Source organism: Kogia breviceps, chromosome 3, assembly GCF_026419965.1.
Source record: "Kogia breviceps isolate mKogBre1 chromosome 3, mKogBre1 haplotype 1, whole genome shotgun sequence".
In the NCBI taxonomy this organism is placed as follows: Eukaryota; Metazoa; Chordata; class Mammalia; order Artiodactyla; family Physeteridae; genus Kogia; species Kogia breviceps.
The window spans coordinates 152,249,459-152,277,334 of NC_081312.1; the positions used below are offsets into that span (position 1 = coordinate 152,249,459).

Genomic DNA, 27,876 nt, shown 5'->3' on the forward strand with positions numbered 1-27,876 from the left:
AATCAAGGTGTCCTGGGACAAAGGCATCCCAAGGTCAAAACCAAGTAGGGGTAACACTGTGAGCTGTAGCCCTTCTTAGAAGGAGTGGTGGGGTCAGGGTGGGGGGGGGTCACAATGCACATTAGCATAATAAAGGCTCTGAGAAGGCCTGGGGGAAATAAACTTCCTGTATTCCAATCCACAGTTCCTGAATTTACATGATTACAAACTTTTCTTTTTTCTTTTGGCACAACACATGCTAATGGAACACCTTTTACACCTTTAGGAACCACTGCTGCTCAGCCTCTTTCCTCACCAGGAAAGGTATCAGGGAGGGGCCCTGACCCTCACCGCCACCCCTAGGAGGCTTGTCCCAGGTGTGGAGGCTCTACATCCTCACCACTCAAGTGTGCCCATGGAGCAACAGCATCAGTTGCTGACATCTCATTAGAAATGCAGAATCTCGGGCCCCACCTCAGACCTACCCATCTGAATCTGCATAACAAACCCCCAGGTGATCTGATGAACGGCAGTTTGAGAAGCCTGGGTCTACATCTCCTGTTCTTCCTTCTCCAAGATGGCCAGGTGGGTCATCTCCCCAGCTAGGTGGGGCTCTAGGCCCCATATCTAGATGTAGTTGACATATTTTGAACCTTGCACCTAACGTTTGGGAATTCCCCACATTATGAGTTCTCCTTCCCGAGGGCCCATGAGGGGAACCAAAAGGGACTGCCAGATGTCAAAGAGGCATCTTTGCAGAGGCTCATAAAAAAGGACCAGGGAGTTCTTCCAGCTTGACCTCCCCATCCCCGGTCAGATGTCTCTTACACAGAGATGCCTGGAGACTTGAAGATGGTCATCTTGGGGGTCCAACCAGAGTCACCTCTGAGAGTCAGTCACAGCCTCCCCTAGAAGGTCAGTGGTGATCATTCACAAGGGTCAAACACAGTCACTCTTAGGAGCTCTCCCACCGCCACCCGCCAACCCCCTTAGGCAGAACCCAGAAGAAAGGAAAGGTGAGCCAGCATCTATAGGGAGAAGACATTTTATTGAGATTTTGCCACATAAATAGCTACACAAAGCTGGGAGGACTGAATGGAGCCCTGCCATCTCCCTCTGCACAGGTCACTAAGGAACCCATGGGGAGGAGAATTGGGAGGGAGCCTGGTCATGACCAGAGAGAGAGAGGACCCCCGGATGCTATCTGGAATGAGGAGTCTGATATGAGAGAGAGAGAGGCAAGCTAACAGCCTAGATGTCACAAGGGAGGGACAAGTGACGGTCAAAGAGGTCACAGCACTTAGGATCACTGGGTCAGAGCCTGTACCACGTCCTTCACCAGCATGGTGCCGATCACCATCTTCTCACTGTTGACCGTCAGCTGGGCAGCTCCAGTGGGCTGGGTGTCCAGGGTCAGCAGGACCAGGCTCCCGCTGGTCAGCGTCCTCCCTGCAAACCTGAGGTGGGGGTAGAGGAATGAGCTCAACCCTGAGGCATGGGGCCCCTCCTTCAAATCAGGACCAAGAGCCCATCTCGTCCCCCTGCTGGCGATCAGTACCTATACTCATCAGATGTCCCACAAGGGACACGACCCAGGTTGGCAGTGGCAGTCACTTTCTGCACCACAACGTGGTCACTCCGACAGGTGTCTGGCAGCGTGAGCTTCTCTGTGATCTCATTCATGCCCGTCAGCTTTCCTGGGGGCAGAGGTTATAATGAGGGCAAAGGCCACGGTGGGTACCACTGGGTCTGCCCACTGAGCACCCTCACCAGGTTCTACTCAGGCGGGGCAGGTCTGAATCTCCCTCGCCAGTCTCGAGGAGGGGCTACTTCCCTCTCGGACCTGGCCCTCCCTCAGGGAGCCTTGGTCAGCCTCCCACCCCACCCAGGGCTCTATCCATACTGCTGAGCAAAAACTGACTGGGTGCTTCCCCACTGTCAGAATCTGGGCCACCAGCCCCTTGGGAGTGGCCAGTGGACTTGGTGGCCAGTCAGTACTTAGAGGTTTCCTCCACCTTTTAGTCTTTCCTGGTTGGCCCTCCAACCCAGATGCAACTCTCTCCCAGCTCCTGGAGGCTGAGTCCTCACAGAAGAGATCACTGGTGGCTGCTGCTGGTGCTGACCCGACGGGCCAGAGTCCGGCTGTCACATGCAGCCCTCACAGGTGGACCCCTGATTTCACATGTGGCAACAGCTCCAAACCTGTCCAGGACTCCTCACGTCCCCAGGCACTCACAGCATCCCAAGAAACCCTCACTCTACAGGTCTGACCTCTCCTCTCCACTCACACGCGCTACCCAGCCATAAGAGCTCCTCTGTCTGCCCTCCTGCCCACCTTCTCCTCAGCCTCTCTCTCCTCCTTCTGCTACTTCTGCCATTCTTCTCCTGCTTTTGAGAACGGACATCCCTCTCCTGTCGCTGTCATGCCCTCCATTCCTAACTAGTAACATTTTCTTGTCCCTGTACCCTTTAGTCTCTCCATATCAAGTCTCCTCATTCCTAAGAAGTCCTCTCTAGAAACAAGATACGTCATCACGCTAGCGCTATGTCTCCCTCCCCAATGACCGCCAAGGTCCTCCAAAGAGGACTCCATTTCCCCAAGCCCTGGTCTCCCTCAACCCACTGCAATTGGCCTCTGCCCCCCTTTTGCAATGACCCGCTCTCTCTGATGTTGGCAGCAGCTTCCTATCTGCTGGATCTGAAGGTCTTTGGTCATCTTGGCCTGCAGACCATCCAAGGCACTCTTCAACCTCCTCATCTCTCGCGGTTCTCCTCCCACCTCTCACTGTTCCTCCTCTTTTCCCTCCCCTCCTTTTTCTCCTGAAGAAGGCAGGTTTTCCTCAAAGAAGGTCTTTGACCTTCTTATCTTCCCACCCATCTCTCTCCCAGGGTGGTCTCACTCAAATTCACAGCTTCAGATATCACCTCTATGCTCCTGATTCCAGCCTAGAAGTGTTTCCTGGGCACAGACCCACATTTTCAGTTGCATAGTAAACACCTCTTCCTGAATTTCCCAAATGTATTTCAAAAAAAGCCTCTCCAAAACTGTCCAAGATTGTCCCCCCTTTCGTTTGCCCAATCCATTCTTCTTTCTTCCAGATCAGGGGTTTGGCAAATTACAGCCTGAAGGCCAAATACAACCTACCACCTGCATGGCCCACAATGTTTTTTTCTTTTTTAATATTTTTTAAGTGCTGGGGGAAAAATCAAAGATAGATATTTCATGACACATGAAGATTATATGAAATTCAAATTTGTGTCCATAAATAGAATTTTATTGGAATGCAGCCACACTCATTCATTTATGTATTATCTGTGGCTGTTCTTGGGTTACAACGGCAAATTGCAGCAGAGATCACACGACCCAGAAAGCCTAAAACATTTGCTTTATGACCCGTTACAGAAAAAGTTGGCCAACCCCTGGTCTAGGTGAATGGCACTGCCATTCTCCCTACTATCTAAGCCAGACATTCTAGAGCCAGCTTATATGTCTCCCTCTCTGCTTTCTTAGGGCAAATGCCCATGGCTTCCCTCTCCCCCACCTCAGCCTTTCATTCTTTTTGCTGTGGTTCTAATCCTGGTCCTCACCATCTCTCATCAGATCTATTGCAATAGTCTTATAACTAGGCACAGAATTTAGTCCAAGGTCACATACCAAGCAAGTGGCAGGTTCAGAACTTAAAGCCAGGACTCATGAAGCCCCATGTTGCCTCCCACTTATGCTGTTCTGCCTCTTTTTCCTGTTGCAGATTCTCTCAATTCCAGCCCTAGCCGTAAATGTTGCCAGATTTCTCCTTCTGAAGCAGAAGTCTGAACCTGGCCCCCGTCTTTGCTCAAAAAACTTCAATGACTCCTCTACTGCTAGGAAAACGAAGTCTACAGTCCTTACCTCTCTAACGATGGAGCTGGACCCAATAACCTCTGTGACCCCTTCCAGCTCTGAAATTTTAGGACCGAAATCCTTTAGCATCGCGTTCAAGGCTTCCAGAAACTAGAACGAACATATTTTCAGCTTTGTTTTCACTACTCACCATTGCTAAGGACTCCTATGCCCTAAAGCAAACTGCTCCCCTCCTTTCTTCCTGTAAATTTTCACTAACGCCTACTCATAATGTTTCCACCAGCTGGAATTCTGGCCTAGAATTTTCTACCTGGCTGAGTTGAGACTGTCTCCAAAGCCTCACTGAAGTGTCCCAGGCTCTGTGAAGCCTTTGCTGGAGCCACAAGCTGTGAGGCCTCCCTCCATCTGCAGGAGCTGAGGCCCCCTCAGCATGACTGTATGGTGGAGCTGTATGAGCCCCAGTGGATGGTCCTGAGCACCCTCCCTGCCAACCTCCAGGAAACACTCACCCTGTTCCTTCTTGAATTCATTTTCACTCATGAACACAGGGGCCATAAGCTCCCCAACAGGTGGCTGAATGGAGACGTAGAACTGTCGGGTTTGGGTGCTGGGAAGGGTAGAAGGAGACAGAGGGAGAGGGAATTAGGCCAGCATCTCTCCCCTCACCTCGCACTGTGTCTGAAGGGAGGGCTTGGAGGCAGCAGGAGAGGGAGGTAAGAGACCTGAGGTCTTGGGATGCCTTCCAGACACACCAGATCATGAATGTAGCCCCACCTAACACCACCTCCAGCTCCAGTTTATTTTGACCCCACCTCTCCCTAGCCATCCTCCTACTCTTCCATGAGTTGGAAACATACCACAGCTGGAAGTTGGCCGCCTGGGTCGAGTCACAGAAATTAATGCCCATGACAGCAGTGGCAGATTCTCCAGGTGCCAGGGACTCTGCAGCAGTGTGAGGCAGGGAAAGGGGGAGAGAAAGACAGCATCACCTGATAGGTTTGGAACCCTGACCCCTTCTCCCCTCCACTTGCAGAGCTGACCACTCCTCTATGGAATCCTGGCTTTCTGAGCCCCTGGAGAGACTGTTCCTGAGTTTCTCCTGAAATGTAAACACCCTTCCCCCACTCACCCTCACCCCCTTTAAGTCAGTGCTGAAACAACCAAGGCTCAAGCACCTCTTTCCCTGATATGGACTTGCTCATTTCCTAGTCTGTCTTGTCCTTGGACTGTGTTAGATGCCATCTCCATACCCCCATAGCCTAGACCCTGGCCTGGCACACAGGGGGGCTTCAGAAACCACAGAAAGACCAACTCCACTCAGGAGCCTCCTTCTCCACCATGTCCAAGGCCCTTCCGCACCGATTTCAGGAAATTCCTGGATGCTGATGCCAGCGGGCAGTTTGGGGGCGCCCACATGTAGGCCCTTGATGGGGGTATCAGAGCTGTTGGAGAAGTGGATGTGCACAGACACCATGTGGGGGTCCCCAGAGAAAGGTTGGCGGCTGAAGGTGTAGTCCACAGCCAGCCCCTCGCCAGCTACGCGGTGCAGCAGCTCCTGTCTCCCGACACCCAACACTGGACTCAGCAGCTGGAGGGGAAGTATGGAAATGAACAACAAGGCGAGAGCCCGTCCCAGCCTTGTCCCTACTTGTGGTCACAGCAACGGAGGCTCAAAGTCATCCCTCCATCACACCCGCTTCACAGAAATCCATACCATAGGATGCAGCACAGAGATGTGTCCCTACCCCAGCCCTGCCCCTCCCCATCCCACTCACCGAGGGCACCAGAGGGGAGTCTGTGAGCGTCAGGCCCTCCAGGTCAGCAGCCAGGCTGGTGGACACAACCGTGGGGGGAGACACAGGCTGGACACTGGGAGGGGTGACTGTCGGGAGTATATCAGAAACATTATGACGAAGCAGAGGCAAAGTGGAATTGGCTTGGATCGAGCAGGAGCCCAAGGCTTAGGGAGTAGACGGCTCAGCACCACGGACAGTGAGGCACGTGGCAGCCTGGTGGCTCCACGGAGATATCCATCCTGGACCCCAACCCCACACCTGGAGAGGTTGTCCTGCTGCCCTCTCAGGCCCAAAGATGTATTCTGTCTGCTCCTCCCGCCCCAAACCCCCGAGGAACCTAGCCCAGAGCGCCCATGGCCCTTCCTAAGTCATACTCCCCAGGCCTCCTTCCCCCTGTGACTTCTACCACCCAAACTCACAGTCCTCTAGATCAAGCAGGGAGATCTCCTTGGCTGCAGGGGCACTTTTGCTGCTGGGAGGCTACAAGAGAAAAGTGGGATGTGAGTGTGGAATGGGAGTACCCTGGCCCGGGCTGGGTTACGGGGAGATGCCTGGGCCTGGCCCAGAGCGCGGGGAGGGCCCCAGTCCATACGCCCATCCCCTTTCTGCCCCAAGGCGCTCACTGTTTTTTTTCTCCAGGAGGCAGGTTCCACCTGCTCTTCCTCAGTCTCTGATGTCATCTCAGACTCTGACGAGCTGCTGCTGGAATCACTGCCCTCATCTGAGGATGAGCCGCCTTCTTGTCCCTCTGGCACCTTCTTCCTCTTCTTCATCTTCCTCTTCTTACCTTCCTCCTCACTATGTTCACTGGAGGGAAGGGGGCAAACAGGGCTTGGGCCCAGCCTGGATGACCCCTTCTTGCCTCACAGAAGAGCAGGGAAAGCCCTGAACATGGGGGGTGAGGGTGGGGAGCCTGGGCCAGTGGACTCCACACCTGAGCTCCTATGCCTGGGTCGCAGCGCGAGCTTTAGACGGGCCTGTGCCAGCTCGGGCCCCTTCCCTGACTGCTTCTTCATGCTGCACCCCACGCAGAGATCTCCTGCGGCCATCACGTGAGCAGCCCGGGGATCTGTAGGCCCCACCAGCTCATGAGGAGGCTCAGGGGCTCTTAAGAGACTGGCTAAGGCTGAGGGTCAGCCCTTCGTTTCCAAGGGAGAGCCCTGAGGCCGCCCAGTCATCTTACCTCTCACTGCTCCTCCCTTTCTCCCCGTCCTCATCCTGGTCTTTGTTGTCGGACTCACTGCTGGACTCCCCAGAGCCGCTCTCACTGCTGCTCTTACTGTCCGATTCACTCTCGGACTCAGGGTCTGCGGAAGGACTGTCTCAGGCTTCCCTCCCTCATGTGCAGGCCTCCTGGGGAGCCCTGGGCACCCAGCTTCAGACTCTGCACTGAAGCAGCAAACTCACCTCTTCTCCCCCCAACCCCCCAACCTGCTCCCAGCCCCAGACGCCAACCAGACCAACCGGAACACAGATGGACCCGTACGGATAGAGACCTACACGAGCACACACACATCTGGGACGTGCAATCCTCAAGTGCATAAGCACACATACAGGCGCACACGAGGAGGTGCACACCCCCTTGGACACGTGACCATCTAATACAGGAGCACACATGTGCGCCAGATAGTCAGCCACAAGGCACACACACAAGGGCAGGAGCACAGGGCCCCGCTCCGCCCAGCTCCTCACCGCTGTCTGCAGACTCTGTGGGCCCTGACTCTCCCTCAGAGTCTGAGTAGAAGGGTTTCTCCTTCTCCTTCCTCTTCTCCCTGTTTGAGCACTTGGTCCATTCAGGTACCTGGAGATTGTCGGGTGGAGGGCGGGGAGTCATTAAATCATGGATGGGGAGGGGGAAGGAAAGCACAAGCCCTTTTTATCTTTCACCCTAGCTCTTCTCGGAGCCCCACCTGGTCCTGTCCCCAAGAGGGAATAATGGGGGGAGGGAAGGGACCCTGTCCATGGAGGGGAGGCACTCACAGAGCAGCACTGCCAGCAGGAAGGAACAGAGTGTAGGGAAGGCACAGGGGTGCAGCATACAAGGGGGAGGGGAGGGGGCAGCACAGGCTGGGAGGGAGCACTGCACACGGAGCAGAGGGTACACAGCACACGGGGTGGGGGGACCTTGGTGTATTCGCCCAACAGGCCCACATGGGTCTCAATAAGGGAGAGATCTTCTTCCTGCGTGTGGGGAGGGTGTCAGGAGTGCCGTGCTGGCACTCCCAGGGCTCCCTGCTGTCTGTCCTTCCCCACACACAGCTGCACCCTCCACCCCTGCTGACCTCCACATTGCGCACAGATGGGTCCGGGGCTTCCTCTGGCCAGTCTGGGAGCTCCTGGTAGCCCGTGGCCTTGGCATTGAGCAGATGGGACAGTGAGCCCAGCTGGAAGTGGTCCCGGTCTGGGGACAGGGTGAGAGGTCAAGTCAGTAGTGGCAGTGAGGAAATGCCCTGGGAGTTGTTTCCTAGGTGGGGCTGGGTGGCGATTCCGGTGGGAACTCCCTAGCTAGACAGAAGAGAGGGGTGGACATGTCCCCTAATGGCTCTTCTGCCCTGACTGAATCTCCAGGCCCACATGCTGGAAAAAAGATTGTATGGCTGACTAGAGCAGGGGCTGAGGGGTGGGGGGAGCTGGGACCACAGAAGAGGGCAGGAGGGGCTTCTGGGCCCCGAGCTACTGCTGCCTGTCTGCCCTGGTGCCTGTTGGGGAAGCAGAGATGCGGGTGTGGCTTCTCTCCCAGGGCAACGGGGGTGGTGCTGCTGCACAGCCAGGCTCAGAAGGAGGCCTGCTTGGGGCGAGGGTAGCAACTATGAGTAAGAGGCTGGCCCGGCTGGGTCAAAGGGCAGGGAGGTGTGTCTGGTCAGGCTGAGGATTCCGTGGGGAGGGGTGAGTCCAAATGGGAGCAGGAGGGAGTCAGAGCCAGAGGAGGGCAACCCAGAGACTTGTAAGTGGGGATGGTGTTAGGGAGGAGAAAGGGACCGTTCCCCTTCTTCCTGGGAGGTTTTCACATCTGCCCCATCCCTCAGAATCTCCTTGCTCCTGTGGTCCAGGGAAAGATAAAGCAGAACAAAAAGATACGCAGGAGAACCGAGATTTGTGAAGGAAGTTCCCCTCCTGAGTAGGTTCCTGGGTCCGGAGAGTCAGCTGGGGGACCCTTCCCTTCCCGCGTCTCTCAGAGCCCTTGTCACAGGAGACCAGACCGAGAGAAGAGGCAAGGCAGCGGGCCTGGGGCTGGGGGTTTGGGCTGACCTCCAGTGACAGCCCAGTGAGTGCTGGCAGCCGCTTTCTCAGGACACTTACAAACATACACCTCTCCTTTGTTTTTGTTTTTTTAAGAGTTTTTTGATGTGGATCATTTTTAAAGTCTTTATTGAATTTGTTACAACATTGCTTCTGTTTTATGTTTTGGTTTTTTGGCCGCGAGGCATGTGGGACCTTAGCTCCCCAACCAGGGATCGAACCTGCACCCCCTGCATTGGAAGGCAAAGTCTTAACCACTGGACCACCAGGGAAGTCCCTACAGCTCTCCTTTGTATGGAGTTCTATTTCCTGCCTTCCTGGGCCCTTGGTAGGTAAAATCTTGATACATATAGTGCCTGCTCAGGGAATAGGATGGAAAGGGGAGCCCAAGAGGAGAGAAACCAGAAGCCCATCCTGCCTGGGAGGGCAGAGACTCAGGTGAGTTGATGCTGGTGATGGTTGTGAGCGGGTGAAAGAGCAAGCACTGGATGCTGCAGGATGGGCAGAGGGCTGGGCCAGGGGCACAGGACGGGCGTTTCTCCAGAAGTCCTGCCCACTGAAGGCTGGTACCTGGCTGAGACTGAGACCTCAGGGGGAAGGGCTGGGACCGGGTTGCTGGCCAATTCTGCCCTTCCCCCAAGAAGGTTGCTCTGGATTTCAGCTCCCACCTTTGAAGGATGACTCCAAGACTGGGGCTGGTTTGGGTGCCAGGAAGAGCTTCTTGGCATGACGGCTGAGGGCCCCACCCTGCTCCGAAGGGACGATGAGCTGCCGGGTGAAGCGTGCTCGGTCTCGGATATCGTAATTCTGGTCATACTTGGCCAGACTCAGCACATACTGGGTCAGCAGCTTGGTCTGGGGGACAAAAAGTGGGTCAGCAGCCATCCCAGAGGGTGGGGACACAGGAGGTGTCTGAACCAGATTCTTTTTTTTTTTTTTTTTGTGCCATGCCCCGTGGCTTGTGGGATCTTGGCTCCCCGACCAGGGATTGAACCTGTGTCCCCTGTGGTGGAAGTGCAGAGTCTTACCCACTGGACTGCCAGGGTAGTCCATGAACCAGATTCTTTTGGCCAACAGCTCCAAGCACTACTGCCTCCACCTGACTTTCCCTCCCAACCTGCCACTGTGCCAGACCCGGCATTTTCTCCCACCTCCCTGGCCCTGACTCCCAACGCCAACTCTGACAACTGACTTGGCCAGCAAAAGCGCTTGCCCCTTTGGAAACCTCCCTCTTGGCCCCGGGTGCCATTGTTCCTCAGGTTTGTGGTCCCCACTGCCCTAGGCCCACTCCTACCCCACCTAGTCCAGGCTGGGCCAATCTCTCCACCCTGAGGTGCCAGAGTGAGTGCAGGTCTGGAACATTCTGCTAGACCTCACAGTTTCTAGGCTCCATCACCTGGGGGAGAACTAGGTGACAAAAAGAGAAAGGGGGAACACATAGGAATCCCCCTGGCAGGGGCTGCCCTCACGCCCCATTGACCCACATAGTAGATTCTGAGCAGGGGTCTCAGAGGCCATAATCCTCCCTGGAAGGTCCTAATGAGATCAGAGCAAACTGCAGCTGCCTATGGGTTTGCTGAAGTCATATGGGGTTCAGAGCCTGCAGTTAAGGTAGCCATATCCCAGGACTGCAAATCTCAATTTCTGCCCTGATCCTGACCTAGTCTAACCTGTCACAAAATGACAGTGGTAGCCACCATTTATGGAGTGCCTTCTAGTGTCAAATACTGTGCTAGATGCTTCACTACCTCATGTAATCTCCATAACCCTTCTGAGAGGTGGGTGCTACTGCCCCCATTAACAGAGGAGAATCAGAGTCATTAAGTGACTTTTCCCAGGTTAAGAAGCCAGTCAGTGCTGCAACCAGGCCTGGACCCTCATCTCCTTGGCCTCAGCCTGGGCCAGTATCTGGCATGCGATGGATGGCTCAGCAGGTGGGAAGGATGGCTGGGACTGCTGTGGCCTTGTGGCAGGTCCAGAATGTCACCCTTGGTACTAGGATGGGGGAAGTATCATTGCTGTTTTGCCAGGACGGACATGGACACATCCAGACCACCTCCCGCCTAGTGTGCCAAGAATTCCCCTTCCTCCACCACTCCCAGAACAGGCTGAGAAGAAAGGAGAGAAAGATAGGGAGGGTAGAAAGGAGAAAAGCTCTCGTTATTGAGCCAAAGAGCCATTCTAAGGGGCCTATGCCTGGAAGGACTGGCCTTTGGGTAAAGGGTGCCTGGAGGTTCCATTTGGCTGAACAGCCTACTCTGGGTGGCTTGATGGGGGCTGGGACCCCTGTGTCCTGCCTAGGAGAGGCGTTCAGCTATATATATACCCACATCTGTCTGTGCCAACCCTGACTACAGCCCTTATTGCTCTGCGTTTTGTGCTGTCTCCTCTACTTGGCTATGAGCACTTGCAGGCCAGTAAACATGTCTCGCTCACTGTCATCACCCCAGGACATAGCTCAGTGCCAGGCATAGTGGGTACTCGGGAAATGCATGTTAAATAAATTCATGAATAAATGTGCATGTAGCTAATAGTGACAATTTGGGGAAATGCCACATGAGCACACCCAGGCTAATGAAAACATTGCAACAGCACCACTCTGGCTCAGTCCTGAGCCTTTCAGATGCCCCCTCTACCCGGGGGGCTACCCACCAGGCTGCTTCATCTATTCAAACGTTCCTCCCTCCTGCTCCTTCCTCCCACTTGAATAAAGGAGGCACACAAATATTTGTTTGAAGGCTTCCAGTGGTGTTCCCTCTAACTTCTCTGTCTCCAATCTACTTCTCCCACAATACTGACACCCACAGATCCAGCCCCTCATTGCTTCTACACAACTGCCGTCCTTTCCAGCTCCTGACAAGACTCCCAGCATGTGATGGCCCTGCCTCCCCAGCTTGCGTCCCTGGGGCCCACTCTAGCCACCGAGGATCAAAGGAGTCACAGAAGACGTGCAAGTGCCACCATCCAAAGACTCCATGGGATGGCAAAGAGGCCACCTTCAGGCCAGCAGGGCTGTCACAGTCTACAGGGTATGGCCCAGATGCTTTGCTCCAAGGGCTGGCAAGCTCTGTCTATAAAGGGCGCGAGTAACTATTTCAGGCTTTGCAGGCCATATGGACTCTATCGAAGCAACAACATCCACGGACAATAAACAAATGAATGAACGTGGCTGCGTCCCAATAAAATTTTATCTACAATAACAGGCAGCAGGCCAGACTTGGCCCATGGGTGGTAGTTTGCCAACCCCTGCCTCACTTAACTGAGTGTGGGAACTGTCAGGGTGCTTGGTGTCCCCAGTACCTTGAGAAGCTCTGCACATTACACTTTGTTTTTAGCAGAATCTCCTGGGACCATCTCAGGGGATGTTGGACACTCAAGAGGTTATTAATATCCTGATATTCCAGCTTAGTTGAGCCATGTCCTTGGCTATGGTGCCCCTCATAACCTTTCACCTTAGGAATGACAATGGCTGCTAATACCACCCACGCCTGAGCAGAGACTTGCCCTCTCATCCCTGGCATAGACTGGCGAAGCATCATCAAGCTTTGGGAGGAAGCAGAGACCACATCTCCTGGGATACATATTCTCCCATCAGTGCCTATCAACTGCTGGGCCCTCCCCCTGGCCCCAGTGTTCCAAAGGCAGCAGGTAGGGACACACCCACTGCCAGACTGGAAGTCACAGCCCCAAAGAAGAGCCTCTTCAACAGTGGTCACCATCCCTACTAGGCCCTTGGGGCCCTGGAGTAGCTGTGGACACTGGGGAAATACTGGTCACCTGGGCAGACCAGACACCTGTCCTGAACTCCCTCTTCAGAAAGAGGTGCTGATACATGTATAACTGAATCACTTTGCTGTACAGCAGAAACTAACACAACATTGTAAATCAACTATACTCCAATAAAAATTTATAGAAATAAAATAAAATATGAAAAAGAAAAAAAAAAGTGACATAAAAAAGAAAGAGGTGCTAAAGTTCATGCCTACCTGGTGAGGGCCCACAGAATACCGCCTGGGCTGTTTCTGGGGCCCAGAGTGTTTTAAGAGGCATCTCTCAATCTGTACCTGCTTAGAGTTGGTCAGGTAGAGCTTGGCTGCCAGGTTGATGACCTGCAGCTTGACGATGTCCTCCTCGGCTGTGAAGGACTTGGCCATTTTTCTCAGGACGTCGGGTGCAATCCTGGGGACGTGCTCACAGTACTCGCCAATGAGCCACAGGATGCTGGCTCGGGCCATGGGCACCTGTGCGTGTGGGAGAGGAGTCAGGTCTGGGGTAAACGTGGGAATGTGGGTGGGCACCTGGTCTGCCAAGGAATCGGCACTCCTCCCATCTGTGCTGGCCTGTTGTATCGTGGGCTTCTCTGGAAATGGGAGTGGGAGGTGATGGGAGAGAGATTAAAGGTTGGGTATTTCCCAGGCAGCATCTCCCCTCTTCCCTAGGGTTTCATTAGCATGGGCAGAGCCTTCAAGCCCCAAATTCAGTCACAGTTTAGTATAAAAGACTGATTTTCTGGATCCATTGTACCCTCAAAGCTTTACTGCCTTGTTATTCTCCCTGAATCTTCAGGAATGCCTTTGCTTGAATGTTTCAACTTGGCAGTGTGACACAAAAACACAGGACTAGTCAATTGGCCGCCCTCGGTCAGAACTTTAGAGAAAACCTGAGTGGTGGTACAGGCTGGAGCTCAGCAAGGGATCCCCAAAGGGAAGGTGAACCAGGGTCACATGGTCTCATCTTTCCCCTCCTCCCACCTTTCCTCCCACCTTTCGAGCCAGTAGGCAAGGTTTGGAAGTTGAATTTTTATTAAGGCTAGTGTTTAATTATAGGGTCTTAAAATCATGGGGAGGACATTGGGTTGGGAAAGGAAACGGGGTCACTCCCTGACCTGGATGTTGTCTGTGAGCTTTGCCAAGTGTTTGATGATCTCTCCGTGCTGTGCTGGCTGCATCTGCAGCAGCTTCTTAATGACGACCACTGACTCTGCGACCACGAGCTCTGTGGGACAAGAAATGAGCCCGGACAGTCAGATGACCACACACAATGAACAGGCACACCTGCAATGCCCCCAGCCCCTTGGCTCTGTTCCTCAACCCCCTGAACTTCTCCAGTGGCCCTCAGAGACGTGGGAGCACTTGGATACTAATTGAGGCAGACAGACAGACGAACACACATTGTTCCTGGACAGACAGGTGGATACCCACTGGCCATCAGAGTCAGACATGCAGGCAGCACCCACTAGTCATCAAAGTTGGACATGCAGACAGACAAACACTGACCATCACGATTGGACAGCAGCTGCACCAGGCCGTTGAGGCAAGTGTCACGGACTCGGCCTATGTTAGTTGCACAGCGCCCAATGGCCTGGATCGTGGCTGCCACAAAGTCCTTGTCCATGCTGCGAATGTAGGTCTGTGGACACAACAGAGTGACCCCCGGAAGGCAGTGATCCCTCAGACTTGACTCGGCAGTGACTCTGCAGGCTTGAGGGTGACCTTCCAGAAAGCTGTTACCCCTCATTCAATGACTCATCATGTCAGAGACTAAACTCTGGGAAAAGGAATGACAGCCTCACCAGTCACCCAGTGATTCCCTAATCCAAAGCCAGTAGAAGGCATTGGGAGGAATGTAAAATAACCGTTTCTCCACTTTGGGCTTTTAAGAGAAGCTTTGCCCCACCAGACCGATTCTCACTAAGCACAAGGAGCTGCAGGACAACTCTCGTGGGCCTTTCTGACTATAAGCTGGCCCCTGGCCCGTACCTGGAATTCCCGTAGGACAGTAGGGATGTTGGTCTCATTGGCGAGGTTAGTCAACACTTCCAGCTGCAGGGAGTCAGAAAACGGGCAGGGTGGCCAGTGGGCTTTCTGTGCTTTCATAAACCTTTGCTCCAAACACACACTTCACCAACCAGAAAACATTCCTCAGGCAGGACAGCCCTGCATCATCCTTGGATTGATGAGAGAACTGACAGATCATGAAACTTATCCAAAATGCAGGAGGACCAGTTTGCTTCTTAAATGGACTCCCTGACAGAGTATGCTTGTAGTACGATCATGTCACCTCTCTACCTTCAAGGAAAAGTTAAAGCCTCCAGTTGCTTTTAGGTTAAAGACCAACATCCTTTCCATAGTCTATAAGTCCTTGATCTCCCACCATTCTCCCCCTTACCCTCTACGCCCCAGTCACACAGGCCTTTAGTCACAACCCTCCTGTTGGCCTTTGCATATGCTGTTTCCACTGTGTGCAGCACCTCTTCTCATTCTTGTCCCAGCATTTACTTAGAGAATTCATGTTCATGTCTCAGTCCTCAGCTCAAGTCTCCCCTCCTGAAGGAAAACTTCCCTGACAACAGACTAGATCAGGTCCACCTATTTATGCTCGTACAGCTCTCTGCACTTTCCTTTTACATCTATTTTGCAAATGGATTTTTACCTGTGCTGTGTGATTAGCTGCCCAATGTCTCCTCCTCACCCCAGCGAGATTGTAAGCTCCACAAGGGCAGGGTGCCTGATTGGTTTGTTCTCTTTGTACCCCTAGATGCCCCTAGATCTAGCCGTGAGATACACAATAGGTGTTCAGAAGGGTTAGGAGGATTAACCCTTGCTGAAGGAAGTTACTCAATAATGAGGCAGAGGGGCTTCCCTGGTGGCGCAGTGGTTGAGAGTCCGCCTGCCGATGCAGGGGACACGGGTTCGTGCCCCGGTCCGGGAGGATCCCACATGCCGCGGAGCGGCTGGGCCCGTGAGCCATGGCCGCTGGGCCTGCGCGTCCGGAGCCTGTGCTCCGCAACGGGAGAGGCCACAACAGTGAGAGGCCCGCGTACCGCAAAATAAAAAATAAAATAATAATAATAATAATAATGGGGCAGAGCAGGGATGGAACGTGGGTATGGGCTCCTGCTTGCTGCCTTTTCTGTGGGGGTATGTCTGCATGACAGCCTGAGGGCGTAGGTGTGTGAGGGTAATTACACTGTGGGTAGAAGACAGAGACTGCAGCGGGGAAAGTATGTTTGTTGTTTTTTTTTTTTTTGCCTGCACCACGCAGCATGTGGGATCTTAGTCCCCGGACCAGAGATTGAACCCTAACCCCCTGCATTGGAAGCATGGAGTCTTAACCACTGGACCGCCAAGGAAGTCCCAAGGCAAAGTATGAATTGTGAGTCAGCAGACCTGACCTTCAGTAGTTACCTCACCTCCCTAAGTCTACATTTTCATAAAATAGAGATAATGTACACTTCCTGAGGTGATTATGAAAATCGAATTACTTCATATGTGAAAAGTGGCAGGTGTATAACAGGTACTGGGTAAAGGGCAGCTCCCTTTACCCTGTCCCCCGACTCTCATTAGCCTGGCTTCCTGAGCAAACACTTCTGGCTGGAGCAACGGTGGGCTCAGCCCCTGAAACAGGCAGGCACCAAGGTGGTCACTGTGGATATTCAAGTGGGTCATGGGGGTGGGAGACAGAAAGTCCACAGGCACATCTGTCCATCACTCACCTTCAGGATCTTGATCTGGGTGGGGTCGGTGGACCTGATGTAGAAGCTCTTCAGGTACGGCTCAAACATACCCTGGCACGAGAGAGGCAGCCCCAGGGAGCTCCACCTCACCCTGAGACCTGCTTCTCCTCCAGAGCACCCCTCCTCCTTTCCTGACCCAGGACCCAGCATCCTTCCTGCCCCTCACTGTCCTCTAATCCTCGATTCTTCCCTCCTCCTCAGATCTAACCCGGTCTTTCTTCATCAGGCTTTCCTCCCTCAGCGGCCCTCGGGATCCAGGCCCTGCTTCTCCACCTGCATTTGAGGTCTCTCCTTCCCACAGTCTGCACAGCCAGGGCATTCCCCCCATCCTGCCTTTCCCCAGTACCCCTAGCCCCGCGGGCGCCACTCCTCGGCCTGCGAGGGCAGGCCTTGTTCACGTGCTCACCCGGCGCTTGATGGACATGGTGGCCACGTTCTGGAGCACCACGTACTGCACCTCGCTGTGGAGAGGAGGGGTCAGAGGTACCTGGGCCCCTCGTCTGGGGCAGCAGGTCGGGAGAAGGGAGGCGGGGAGAATAGGAGGGAGGAGAGGACCAGTGTGGGGAGGGCACCAGCGGGAGGAGGGCAGGACTGGGGTCTGGGCGGGGAGCAGGTGGGCTGGGGCGGAGCGTGTCAGGCGCTCTGGGTCGGGGGCGGTAAGCGGGGATAGCCGGCCACCGGGCGTGGGCGTGGGCGGGGCGGGCGCGCACCTGTGGCTGCGCAGCAGGCGCACGAGGGCCTTGGCGATGACGCCCACCTCCGCCTTGGGTGCCAGGTGGAAATAGAGCTGCGCCACCGCCATGACCACGGCGGCGCTGCGGCTCTGCAGGAGCGGCTTTGTGTTGCGTAGCAGCAGCCGGTGGTCGGGGTCCATGACGTAGGGCTTTCGGGCCGGCAGCGCCGAGGAGGCTGCCGCCTCCGACCCCGGGCCCTTGGCCTCGTCCTCCTCGGAGCCGTAGAAGGCTTTCTCGGTGTTCTCCTCCAGCAGAGACTCCTGGAGGGTGAGACAGGCGGGACAGTGGGTACCTCCTCCCGGAGACCCGCCTACCCACTCTGCTAGGGCGAGGGTTGGGGTCCCGCCTGGGGGGTCTGGGCCACTCACGTTCTGGGTGGGGCTCAGGAACTGCGTGCGGGCGTAGCGGGTGAGCATGCTGATGATGACCACCTGGCCCCACTCCTCCACATCGATGAGCAGGTTACAGAGTTTCCGGTAGTTCTTGTGGATCAGGTCGATACGCTCTGGGCACACCTCCTCGAAGGCCATCACCACGCTGCCCGCCACCAGCTGGGGAACCGACAGAGGCAAGAGCACATGAACAGGAAGGCCAGAGGGGCCTCTGCCTGGCTCCTTTTCACCACCCGGCCCTGTGTGTCCACATACGCACCGTGGTCTTGTCCGCCAGAAGCTTCTCAATGACCTCTATCAGCTGGTCCTTCTGGTCAGAATCCAAACTGAGAGAGAAACTGTTGAGAGGGATTGCCCCTCCCCCGTCTCCAGCCTTCCCAATATCCGCCCAAGCTGTGCTCACCTCCCTCACCCCAACCCTATTCATAAAGAGGTGTGAGCCACTGCCTTCAATGTCCTCCATCTCTGTCAGTTCCCCAAACTGCCTTAAACCATCTGAAGAGAAAAACAAAACAAAACAAAACAAAACAGAAGCAAAACCAAAAGCAGCCTGCAAGACTTGGGAGAGGCCAGGGGTGGGCGGGGGCTTGAGGCATACCTGTAGAGCTTGGGGATGGCGTGGGCAGCCGTCTTCCGCACATAGGGCGACATATCCGAGGCAGCTTCCTTGATGGCTAGCATCATGATGGGCACGATGATGGGCACACGGATGCTAGACAGGACGCGGAGAGCGCTGGCACGAATCAGCTGGTTGGGGTCCTAAGGTCAGAGGTGGAGGCAGAGCCATAAGACGGCAGCAGGTGGCCTGAGGGCAGAGGCCACACCTGTGGAACTCACTGTCCCTAGTCACCAACAGCTCTTGCTTCCCTGCCTCCTCTCTTGAGCCTGGATGATGTGCTAGTGCTGGGTACCTGAGCGGGGGAGCTGCCTGAAGGCACTCTTGGCCTTGCTGCAGAAATCTGACACCTGAACGTATGTGGCATTGGCTGCTTCACTCTCAGGAAGAGTGGCAAACTTTCAGAACACCTAAAGTTCTTGTTCCTTAGGGGAATGTGTGGAGGGGGAGGGTGTCTTTGTGTTTATGCTGGAGGGGACTGCCAGCAAATGCAAACTGCTCTCCCTTTCCCAGAGCTCATCGTTACAGTCCTCTGTCTCCCAGCAACCCCTCAACCCTGCTCTTCTTCCTCTTCCTCCACAGTGTTTAAAAGAGAATAGGTGTGGGGCTTCCTTGGTGGCGCTATGGTTAAGAATCCACCTGCCATTTCAGGGAACACGGGTTCAAGCCCTGTCCGGAAAGATCCCACATGCCGCGGAGCAACTAAGCTTGTGCGCCACAACTACTGAGCCTGTGCTCTAGAGCCCGTGAGCCACAACTACTGAAGCCCAAGCGCCTAGAGCCCGTGCTCCGCAACAAGAGAAGCCACCGCAAGAGAAGCCCACGCACTGCGACGAAAGAGTAGCCCCTGCTTGTCTCAACTAGAGAAAGCCCGCACACAGCAACGAAAACCCAACGCAGCCAAAAATAAATAAGAAACAAAAATGGCATTACACCATTGTTAATTGCTTTTAAAAAAAAAGAGAATAGGTGTGCAAGCCCCTCCTCTTTGCTCTTATTGCATCAGAAGAGCCTTAGAGACAGTGTGTTGTAATCAGATTACAAGAGCAGCAGCAGCTGTAAATTACCGTTAATCTTGGAGGACGTGGACAGTGGGAGAGGTGCTAGGACACTAAAGGGTAGATGCTACCCTGATTTTCTAAAATGGAGAAAGAGAAGAGCCACAAAATTACAGGTGAAAATTATGGTAATCCCTGTTAAAATTCTGGAATTAATTTTTAAACAGATGGTTTCAAAGCACTTATTTTGAAAGCAGGAGTCTGTGAGTCAAATCATCACATTCACTGCTAAAACCTATTTTCCTTTTTTATTTAACATTTTATTTGGAAATGATTATGGATTCACAGGAAGTTATCCCCCAAAATCCCTTTTCCTTTTTGCTAGGGTAACTAGGCTGGTAGCTATTAACAGTATGTATCTTGATTTCAGCAAAGTATTTGTGGGAGTCTCTCATGGCATTTCCTGGATTGCCATTTTTGATGTAGGCCTTTTGTTTCATTTAATACGCAAGCATTTTAAGAGCAGAATTCATGTCTGTTTTATCTCTGGATAACCACAGCCCTTTGCACATGAAAGGTGTTAAGAAATTTCCTTGCTGTTAAAATCCTTCCTAACAAGCTGGGAATATTCCAACTGATTGCAGTTAGGTGGATCCACAATTTGGTAAAATGCGGTACTTGGGGAAGATTTACTAACAGATGAATGTCATCCTGGAAGCATGATATATGGGACTCATAGTCTGTTGCCCTGGTCTGAATAGCTTATCAGCATCTTGGAGGAAGACACAAAATCAGGAGGACAAAATTAAGATTCAGAATCACCCTGGCTGGATCCTGTGCTAAATTATAAAATGAAATACAGTAGGGTTTCATAGGAGATTCAAGGAACCAATTGCATAAAGACAGGATATAGGGAGACCTAGATTATCTTCCTGCCAACTGGAGGTTTGTCTGAATTGAGCCAACATTAGTGGGCTGCAAAGCAAACACAGCCTCAGCCTGGGCTGACAGAAAAGGCTGGTTCTAATGTGCAGGAAAGCCCCCCCAACAGTAGTAATAACAAAAAGAAAGTGAGTTTTAGAGGAACACATATAAGATACTGCTTACAAAACAATATTATACATTATTTAGGAATGCATAAATAAGTAATAAAAGAATAAATACATGTACATGAATAATAAGCAGGAGAAGATACATAGGGGACTTTGGCTGTTTGGTAAATCTTTCATTTCTTATGCTGGGTATATATTCATTATATTATTCTTTATGCCTTCTGTGAGCCTGAAATAAATTTTTAAAAATTATGGCGATGGAGGTTTCAACACAGTATAATGGCTTAAAAAAAGTTGTAATCACTCTACACCTGTCAGAATGCCCATCATCAAAAAGACAACAAATAGGGCTTCCCTGGTGCCGCAGTGGTTGAGAGTCCGCCTGCCGATGCAGGGGACACGGGTTCGTGCCCCGGTCCGGGAGGATCCCGCACGGCACAGAGCGGCTGGGCCCGTGAGCCATGGCCGCTGAGCCTGCGCGTCTGGAGCCTGTGCTCCGCAACGGCAGAGGCCACAGCGGTGAGAGGCCCGTGTGCCACAAAAAAAAAAAAAAAAAAAAGACAACAAATAACAAATGCTGGAGAGGGTGTGGAAAAAACGGAGCCCTCGTGCACTGTTGGTGGGAATGTACATTGGTACAACCACTATGGAGAACAGTATGCGGGTTCCTCAAAAATTTTTAAATATAATTTTCATATGATCCAGCAATGCCACTCCTGGGTATATATCCTGCGTATGCTTTCATTTACATGTGGAATCTAAAACATAAAACGAATGAGTATGACAGAACAGAAACAGCTCATAGATACAGAGAGCTAGTCATTACCAGGGGGAGGGGGAGGAGAGAATCAAGAGGGGGTAGGGGATTAAGAGGTACAAACTACTATGTATAAACTAAATAAGCTAAAAGGATATATTGTACAGCCCAGGGAATATAGCTAATATTTTATAATAACTTTAAATGGAGTATAATCCACAAAAATATCTAATATGTTGTACACCTGAAACTAATATAACATTGTAAATCAACTATACTTCAATAAAAACAAAAAACAGTTGTAGTTGTCTTAAGACACAGCAAGTTGCCTTATGAAGGAGTGAGGTCTGTATCACTGGAGATGACCTGTCAGAGGTTCTAGAGCAAAGGTTGGCACACTACAGTCCCCAGGCCAAATCCGTCTTCTGCCCTTTTTATAAATAAATATGTATGCAAACCCAGCCATGCCCACTCATTTATGGCTGTTTTCATACTACAAGGGCAAAGTCGAGCAGCTGCATGGTTGAGACTGGACGGCTTGCACAGCCTAAACTACTATCACCTGGCAGTATACAGAAAAGTTTGCTGACCACTGTTCTAGAGAAATCATTGCATTGAGATGGACTAAATGAGCTCTGGTTTTCCAAAAAGGGAAAAGGGGCAGACTGTAGAAACTCAGGTCAATGTAAAAATCTGTGCAAAATTTCCAGAATGTTTCTTATAAAATGATTTAATCCCGAGTCAAGCCACTCTGAGAGACAGATTGTATGGTTTTGACTTCTTTTTGGCCATGCCCCGTGGCACGTGGGATCTTCCCCAACCAGGGATCGAACCTGTGCCCCCTACACTGGGAGCACGGCGAAGTCTTAACCACTGGACCGCCAGGGAAGTCCTGGTTTTGACTTTTAAAAATAACCTAGCACAGTGTTTGGCACAGAAATACCCAAGTGTTTGCTGAATGAAAGAATGGTACGTGCAAGTGCCCATGCTTTCTGCCCCACCTCAGAGAAGCAGACTGTCATTCCCTCCTGCTGGCCAGAGCAGATTGAACCAGAGGCGCGCGTGCCCCAGGTTTTGGCAGTCAACTCTCAGTCTGCTCAACAGCCTACAGCATCAGCTGAACGTGAAAAGATGAGCTGGACCTTTCAGAGTCCCTCTCACAGGAATTTGAACTAAACGTGTGGAAAGACTAGAGGAGTTAATGGCTGTAATCAGAGCTGAAGAGTCTGATTGGAGAGAGAATAGAACAGCAGTGATGTTGCCTTCTTTACCCAGAAGAAATCTTATCCTAACCAGAAAACCACCCAGTGGAGACTATCATGCCTGCATTTAATATACAAAACAAAAGGTGAGAATATTCAGTTTAAATAGTGTGGGGGGATCCAGCCTCCACTGCAATTTTTTTTTTTTTTTTTTTGCAGTACGCGGGCCTCTCACCGCTGTGGCCCCTCCCGCTGCGGAGCACAGGCTCTGGACGCGCAGGCTCAGCGGCCATGGCTCACGGGCCCAGCAGCTCCGTGGCATGTGGGATCCGCCCAGACCCGGGCACGAACCCATAAACCCTGCATCGGCAGGCGGACTCCCAACCACTGTGCCACCAGGGAAGCCCCATTATTTTTTTCATTATTTAATTAATGGCTGCATTGGGTCTTCCCTGCCGCGCACGGGCTTTCTTTAGTTGCGGCGAGCGGAGGCTACTCTTCCTTGCGGTGTGTGGGCTTCTCATTGCAGTGGCTTCTCTTGTTGCGGAGCACGGGCTCTAGGCATGCCGGCTTCAGTAGTTGTGGCACGTGGGCTCAGTAGTTGTGGTGCACAGGCTTAGTTGCTCTGCGGCATGTGGGATCCTCCTGGACTGAGGATCAAACCCGTGTCCCCTGTACTGTCAGGTGGATTCTTAAACACTGCACCACCAGGGAAGTCCCTCCACTGAATTCTAAGGGACTTGAATCTTCCCACTGTCCCTTCCCTTGGGTGATTTCAATTTCTGCCTGCCTCAAAGAGCATTTCACCACAACAAATGTGATCCAGTTCTTTAACGGTGGATATTTTACATACACTGAGGCATCTGAGACAAGTCAACTACTTCTTCTGGTGCTAAACAGAATAATCAATTTGTTCCAACGCTCAAGGAATCATTGGCTGTATTGAACTTATTGAAAATGGAATGGTCTTATCTTTATGTTCTCTGTGCTGACCGTGGAACCCAGTCTCCACATCTGAGGCTGCTCTCCTGCTTGGTGAACTTTGTGGTTTTCCTCTCCATGGAGCTCACTTGTTTTCAATAAATCCTTTTGTCCTCCTTACCCAGTTCCAGGTGAAAAGGTTCCAAAGCCATTGTTCTCCACAGATAGATACCCAGACCAGGTGAACCTGCCAGTGCCAAGGCTCCGACACCCAGAGGTGAGGAATCCAGGTCAGCAGTTCCCCGCACACAACCCTGTCCTAAGAAGGCAGACTTCTGCCTGGCTGTGGGCCTCAATCCCTTTACATCAGTAGGGGTGAAGGCCAATGTCAGAGGCTCAAGTGGTTCACGTTTGAGGCAGCCATCATCACAGCCTCCTCTGACTCTCCCAACTTTAGGCAGGTAGGAAAAGGCCTCCAGAGCCTGTCCCCCCATGCTCAGACCTCTCCCTGGGTTCACTCCTCCAATACAGCACCCACAAGGCCCAGACCCCAGGGAGGCAAACGGAGACCTCTGACCTTTAGGCCGCGTTGGAAGGTGGAGATAGACAGCAGGGCTAGGTCTTGCTGCTCCTCGGCATAGCGCACCAGGTACACATAGACAAGCTTCTTCACCTGGGGGGGAGTGGGCTTCTCAGCAGGGACTGGTGCCCACCCCCCCCCATGAGATGTCATCACCCCAGCTGGCTGTGGTCCATGGGGAAAGCATCCTGGGTGTACCCTGGTACCTTTGCTCTGATCCACATCTAGTTCAGGGACATCTAGATGGTGTCTTTTCCTGGACCAGGAACATTCTGAGCAGATTGCCCCCCCCCAAGGACTGGATTGTTCCCTTCCTCACCCCCACCTAGCTCCAGTTTATTCCTGGTGGAGGTGGGCATGAGAGACCCCTCACCGGGTAGCACTCACCTCTATGTTCTTACAGGCCACATTCTTCACCACAGCAGGAAACAGGTCTGAGGCATTCTTTCCCCGGGCGATCATCTGGGTGGTGGGGTCAAGGCAGGGGGAGAAGAAGGATGCCGGCTCTCATTAGGGGAAGGTACACAAGGAGCCAAGGAGAGCTGCTCTTTGATCCCCAGGCCCCTCACTCAAGGGAGGACCCTCCTTCCCCCCTCACCGCCACAATCCTCTTCATGGCCTCCAGCTTGAGGGAATCCTTGTTGGTGTCCAGCATTTCCTTCAGGTCATCATGCCTGGTGGGAGACACAAGAGGTCAGCTGAGGGCACAGCAGTGGGGGTGGGGCTATCAATCAGTAGGATCCAGGCAGAAAGAAGGGACCTGGGCAGGGAAAGCAGGACTCGACCAGAAGGGAAGGTGGTAAAATACACATCAGGGGACTTAGGGTCAGGAGGAGCATGTGGGCCAGCCAGTGTTATGGGCTGAGTTGTGTCCCCCTCATAAAAGATATGTTGAAGTCCTAACCCCAAGTACCCAGAATGTGACCTTATCTGGAAATAGAATTGTTTCAGCTGTAATTAGGATGGGGTAATACTGGAGTAGGGTTGGTCCCTAATTCAATATGCCTGGTGTTCTTTAAGAAGATGGCCTTGTTGGGCTTCTCTGGTGGCGCAGTGGTTGAGAATCTGCCTGCCGATGCAGGGGACATGGGTTCGTGCCCCGGTCCGGGAGGATCCCACATGCCGCGGAGTGGCTGGGCCCGTGAGCCATGGCCACTGAGCCTGTGCGTCCGGAGCCTGTGCTCCGCAACGGGAGAGGCCACAACAGTGAGAGGCCCGCGTACCACAAAAAAAAAAAAGATGGCCTTGTGAAGAGAGAGATGCAGGGAGAATGCCGCCTTGTGAAGACAGAGGATTGGAGTGATCCATCTACCAGTCAGTGAACATCAACGATTGCCAAACTCTCAGAAGCTAGAAAGGGGCAAGGAAGGATTCCCCTACAGGTTTCAGATGGAGCATGGCCCTGCTGACACCTTGATTTTGGACTTCTAGCTTCCAGAACTGTGAGATAATTAATTTCTATTAAGTCACCCAGTTTGTGGTCACAGCAGCCCTGGGAAACTAATACAGCCAGGAGGTGATAGGATGGATTTGGGGTGGGAAAGGTAGGGACCCTTCCCAGGAAATGGCCAGTTGGATAGATGAGAAGGACCTGGAGCCAGTGGAAAGGAGGTGGGTGTCAAAACAAGAGCAAGATGCCCTTGTCCCACCCCGAGTGTGGTCCCAGGCCCTGACCCCACAGACTGAGCTGATTCCAAGGACTGGACGGGTCCCAGATTCTCCAGAGTCCATTGAAGTGGTCTTACCGCAAAGGCCAGACCTGTCACATTCAACAGTCATTCAAGAAAGTTATAAAACCCTAATGGGAGAGGTAAATGATGATTTAAATAAATAACCCCTTGCACATGACGGAGGGGAATAAAGGTAGTCTCCAAGCCAATATACAAATTTCATACAATGGCCATTGAAACTTCAATGGAGGCCTTTTGTCAAACTTCCTGAAGTGACTGCAGAATTCATCCAGAAACAAAAATCAATTGGTAAGAATGCCAGAGAATTTGGGGGGGAGAACAAGAGAACAATGGAACAATGACAGACAACTCCCCCTACCAGAATTCAAAACACAAAACAATATGACAAAATATGATAAAAAGCCCTATGGTACCAGGTTAAAAGTATTAAGTCAAGAGTCATAGGGGGGAAATTTCACAAATGAATCTAAGTTGATACATTAGGAACAAATAACTCACCAATGGGAGAAAGAAATTTTCCTCCCCTGAAATAAATGCTGTCAGGTCAACTGCTATGTAGCAAAGAATTTAACTTGTACATATATTTCACACCAAAATTAATTCCACATTTGTTTAATAGTTAAATTATTTCAATATATGGAAGAGGGGGAAATTTTAATTTTCAAGGTCAAAAAATTATCAGTAATAATAATTTATTATTATTATTACTAGGTTTTTTTTTAACTTTTGTATGTAAACTAAATTTAAGAAAAAAAAAAAAACCAAGGCAACTGTATTTGTTTGCTAGGGCTGCCATAACAGTAACACAGACTGGGTGGCTTAACAACCTAAACTTATTTGCTTGCAATTCTGGAGGCTAGAAGTCTGAGATAAAGGTGTCAGTGGGTTGGTTTCTTCTGAGACCTCTTTTCTTGGCTTGTAGGTGGCTGTCTTCCTATATCTTTACATGGTCTTCCCTCTGTGGGTCTCTGTATCCACATTTTCCTCTTCTTATAACAGGTGAATTATATTCGATTAGGGCCCACCCTAATGATCTCATTCTAACTTAACTATCTCTTTAAAGGCCGTATCTACAAACACAGTCACATTCTGAGGTATTGGGAGTTAGGACTTCAACATATGAATTTGAGGGGGACACCATTCAGCCCATAATAGCAACAGAAAGGGAAATATTTGGGATATGGTGAATAAAAGCTTAATATTCAAAATAGATAAAGTACTGATATAAATTTAGGGTCTATATTCAGTATTCACTGTCAGGGCTGCTGCAAGCCCTTCTGCCATCCGCTTGCCCCGCCAGGTAGACGCAGCCCTGTGCTGCTGCTCCCCATTCAGTGAGTGCAGCATTGTCTGGTATTCCTTGGCCATATGCCCTTGAGCAGTGAACAACCTGCCCAACCATACTCAGAGGTCCAGGGGCTGGTGGTCAAAGAAGTGAACAGAGAAGTGTGAATAACCCCATGGAAAAATGTGTCTGCACACAGCTGACAGAGCAGTGGGACCACTGATGCACCCATCTATTGTCCAGGCAATTCCAAAATGTGATGAGCAGTTGTGTATGGAGAGCTGTACATTCTCTAATCTCCCAGATGATATTCAGATGATCCATAGCTTTGACCCAGGCATGAGAACCTAGCGGGGAAAGGTATCACCAATGGTAGGAATTAAAAAGCAGTGTGCGCAAAGTTAGTCACAGAAGTGAAACATTTAGAAGCAACAGAAAATCAGAAATTGGAGGTAGCAATATTAGGAGGGGGAAGAGCATGATAATAGTCATAAAGAGGCAAGTGTGACTGGTGCTGATGCTGAGAAATGAGTAAGTGATAAATGCTGAAAGGAAGAAAATAACCTGACATAACATGCACCTAGTCATAGGGCTGCATTTTGCAGAAATGTGTGAGTGCTTAACAGAACACAGAGGACTTTCTAGCTGTCAGATGAGGGCAGGAGAAGATGTCCAACCCCAATCAGGTTGATCTAAAACTCCTCCATTCAGGAATACTACTCAGCCATAAAAAAGAATGAAATAATGCCATTTGCAGCAACATGGATGAACCTACAGATTATCATACTAAGTGAAGTCAGTCAGACAGAGAAAGACAAATACCATATGATATCACTGATATGTGGAATCTAAAATATGACACAAATGAACTTATTTACAAATCAGAAACAGACTCACAGACATAGAAAACAAATTTATGGTTACCAAAGGGGAAAGGGTGTGGAGGAGGAATAAATTAGGTGTATGGGATTAGCAGATATAAACTACTATATATAAAATAGGTAGACAACAAGGTCCTACTGTATAGGGAACTAGATTCAATAACCCATCATAAACCATAATGGAAAAGAATATGAAAATTATATATGTATATATATCTATATATATCTGAATCACTTTGCTGTACATCAGAAACTAACACAACATTGTAAATCAACTATACCTCAATTTAAAAAACAAAGATCAAAACTCCTCCATTCAGGAAGATGTCCCCCCACACCAGAGGACATTTTCTACTCCCTATGGCGAAGCCAGGGTCAGAAGACAACCACCTTGT

The 27,876-nt window shown here is 51.5% G+C and overlaps 1 protein-coding gene across 1 annotated transcript in view; it reads right to left on the reverse strand.

Annotated features, from left to right (window-relative positions):
* Positions 1 to 1,010: 1,010 nt before the first annotated feature.
* The window catches only part of AP3B2 (adaptor related protein complex 3 subunit beta 2), a 32,806-nt gene continuing 5,940 nt past the window's right edge, over positions 1,011 to 27,876 (reverse strand). The window contains exons 3-27 of the mRNA XM_059057277.2: positions 24,223 to 24,298; positions 24,012 to 24,086; positions 23,622 to 23,717; positions 18,097 to 18,257; positions 17,758 to 17,824; positions 17,475 to 17,657; positions 17,083 to 17,366; positions 16,779 to 16,833; positions 16,352 to 16,423; positions 14,616 to 14,678; positions 14,133 to 14,265; positions 13,742 to 13,851; positions 12,921 to 13,097; positions 9,525 to 9,711; positions 7,899 to 8,017; positions 7,309 to 7,417; positions 6,800 to 6,923; positions 6,240 to 6,423; positions 6,036 to 6,096; positions 5,596 to 5,702; positions 5,180 to 5,408; positions 4,678 to 4,762; positions 4,330 to 4,427; positions 1,538 to 1,676; positions 1,011 to 1,436 (exon numbers count right to left, since the gene is read on the reverse strand). Coding sequence (XP_058913260.1) covers positions 1,286 to 1,436; positions 1,538 to 1,676; positions 4,330 to 4,427; positions 4,678 to 4,762; positions 5,180 to 5,408; positions 5,596 to 5,702; positions 6,036 to 6,096; positions 6,240 to 6,423; positions 6,800 to 6,923; positions 7,309 to 7,417; positions 7,899 to 8,017; positions 9,525 to 9,711; positions 12,921 to 13,097; positions 13,742 to 13,851; positions 14,133 to 14,265; positions 14,616 to 14,678; positions 16,352 to 16,423; positions 16,779 to 16,833; positions 17,083 to 17,366; positions 17,475 to 17,657; positions 17,758 to 17,824; positions 18,097 to 18,257; positions 23,622 to 23,717; positions 24,012 to 24,086; positions 24,223 to 24,298 — 3,145 coding nt within the window. The 3' untranslated portion in view covers positions 1,011 to 1,285. The remainder of the gene's footprint in view (positions 1,437 to 1,537; positions 1,677 to 4,329; positions 4,428 to 4,677; positions 4,763 to 5,179; positions 5,409 to 5,595; positions 5,703 to 6,035; positions 6,097 to 6,239; positions 6,424 to 6,799; positions 6,924 to 7,308; positions 7,418 to 7,898; positions 8,018 to 9,524; positions 9,712 to 12,920; positions 13,098 to 13,741; positions 13,852 to 14,132; positions 14,266 to 14,615; positions 14,679 to 16,351; positions 16,424 to 16,778; positions 16,834 to 17,082; positions 17,367 to 17,474; positions 17,658 to 17,757; positions 17,825 to 18,096; positions 18,258 to 23,621; positions 23,718 to 24,011; positions 24,087 to 24,222; positions 24,299 to 27,876) is intronic.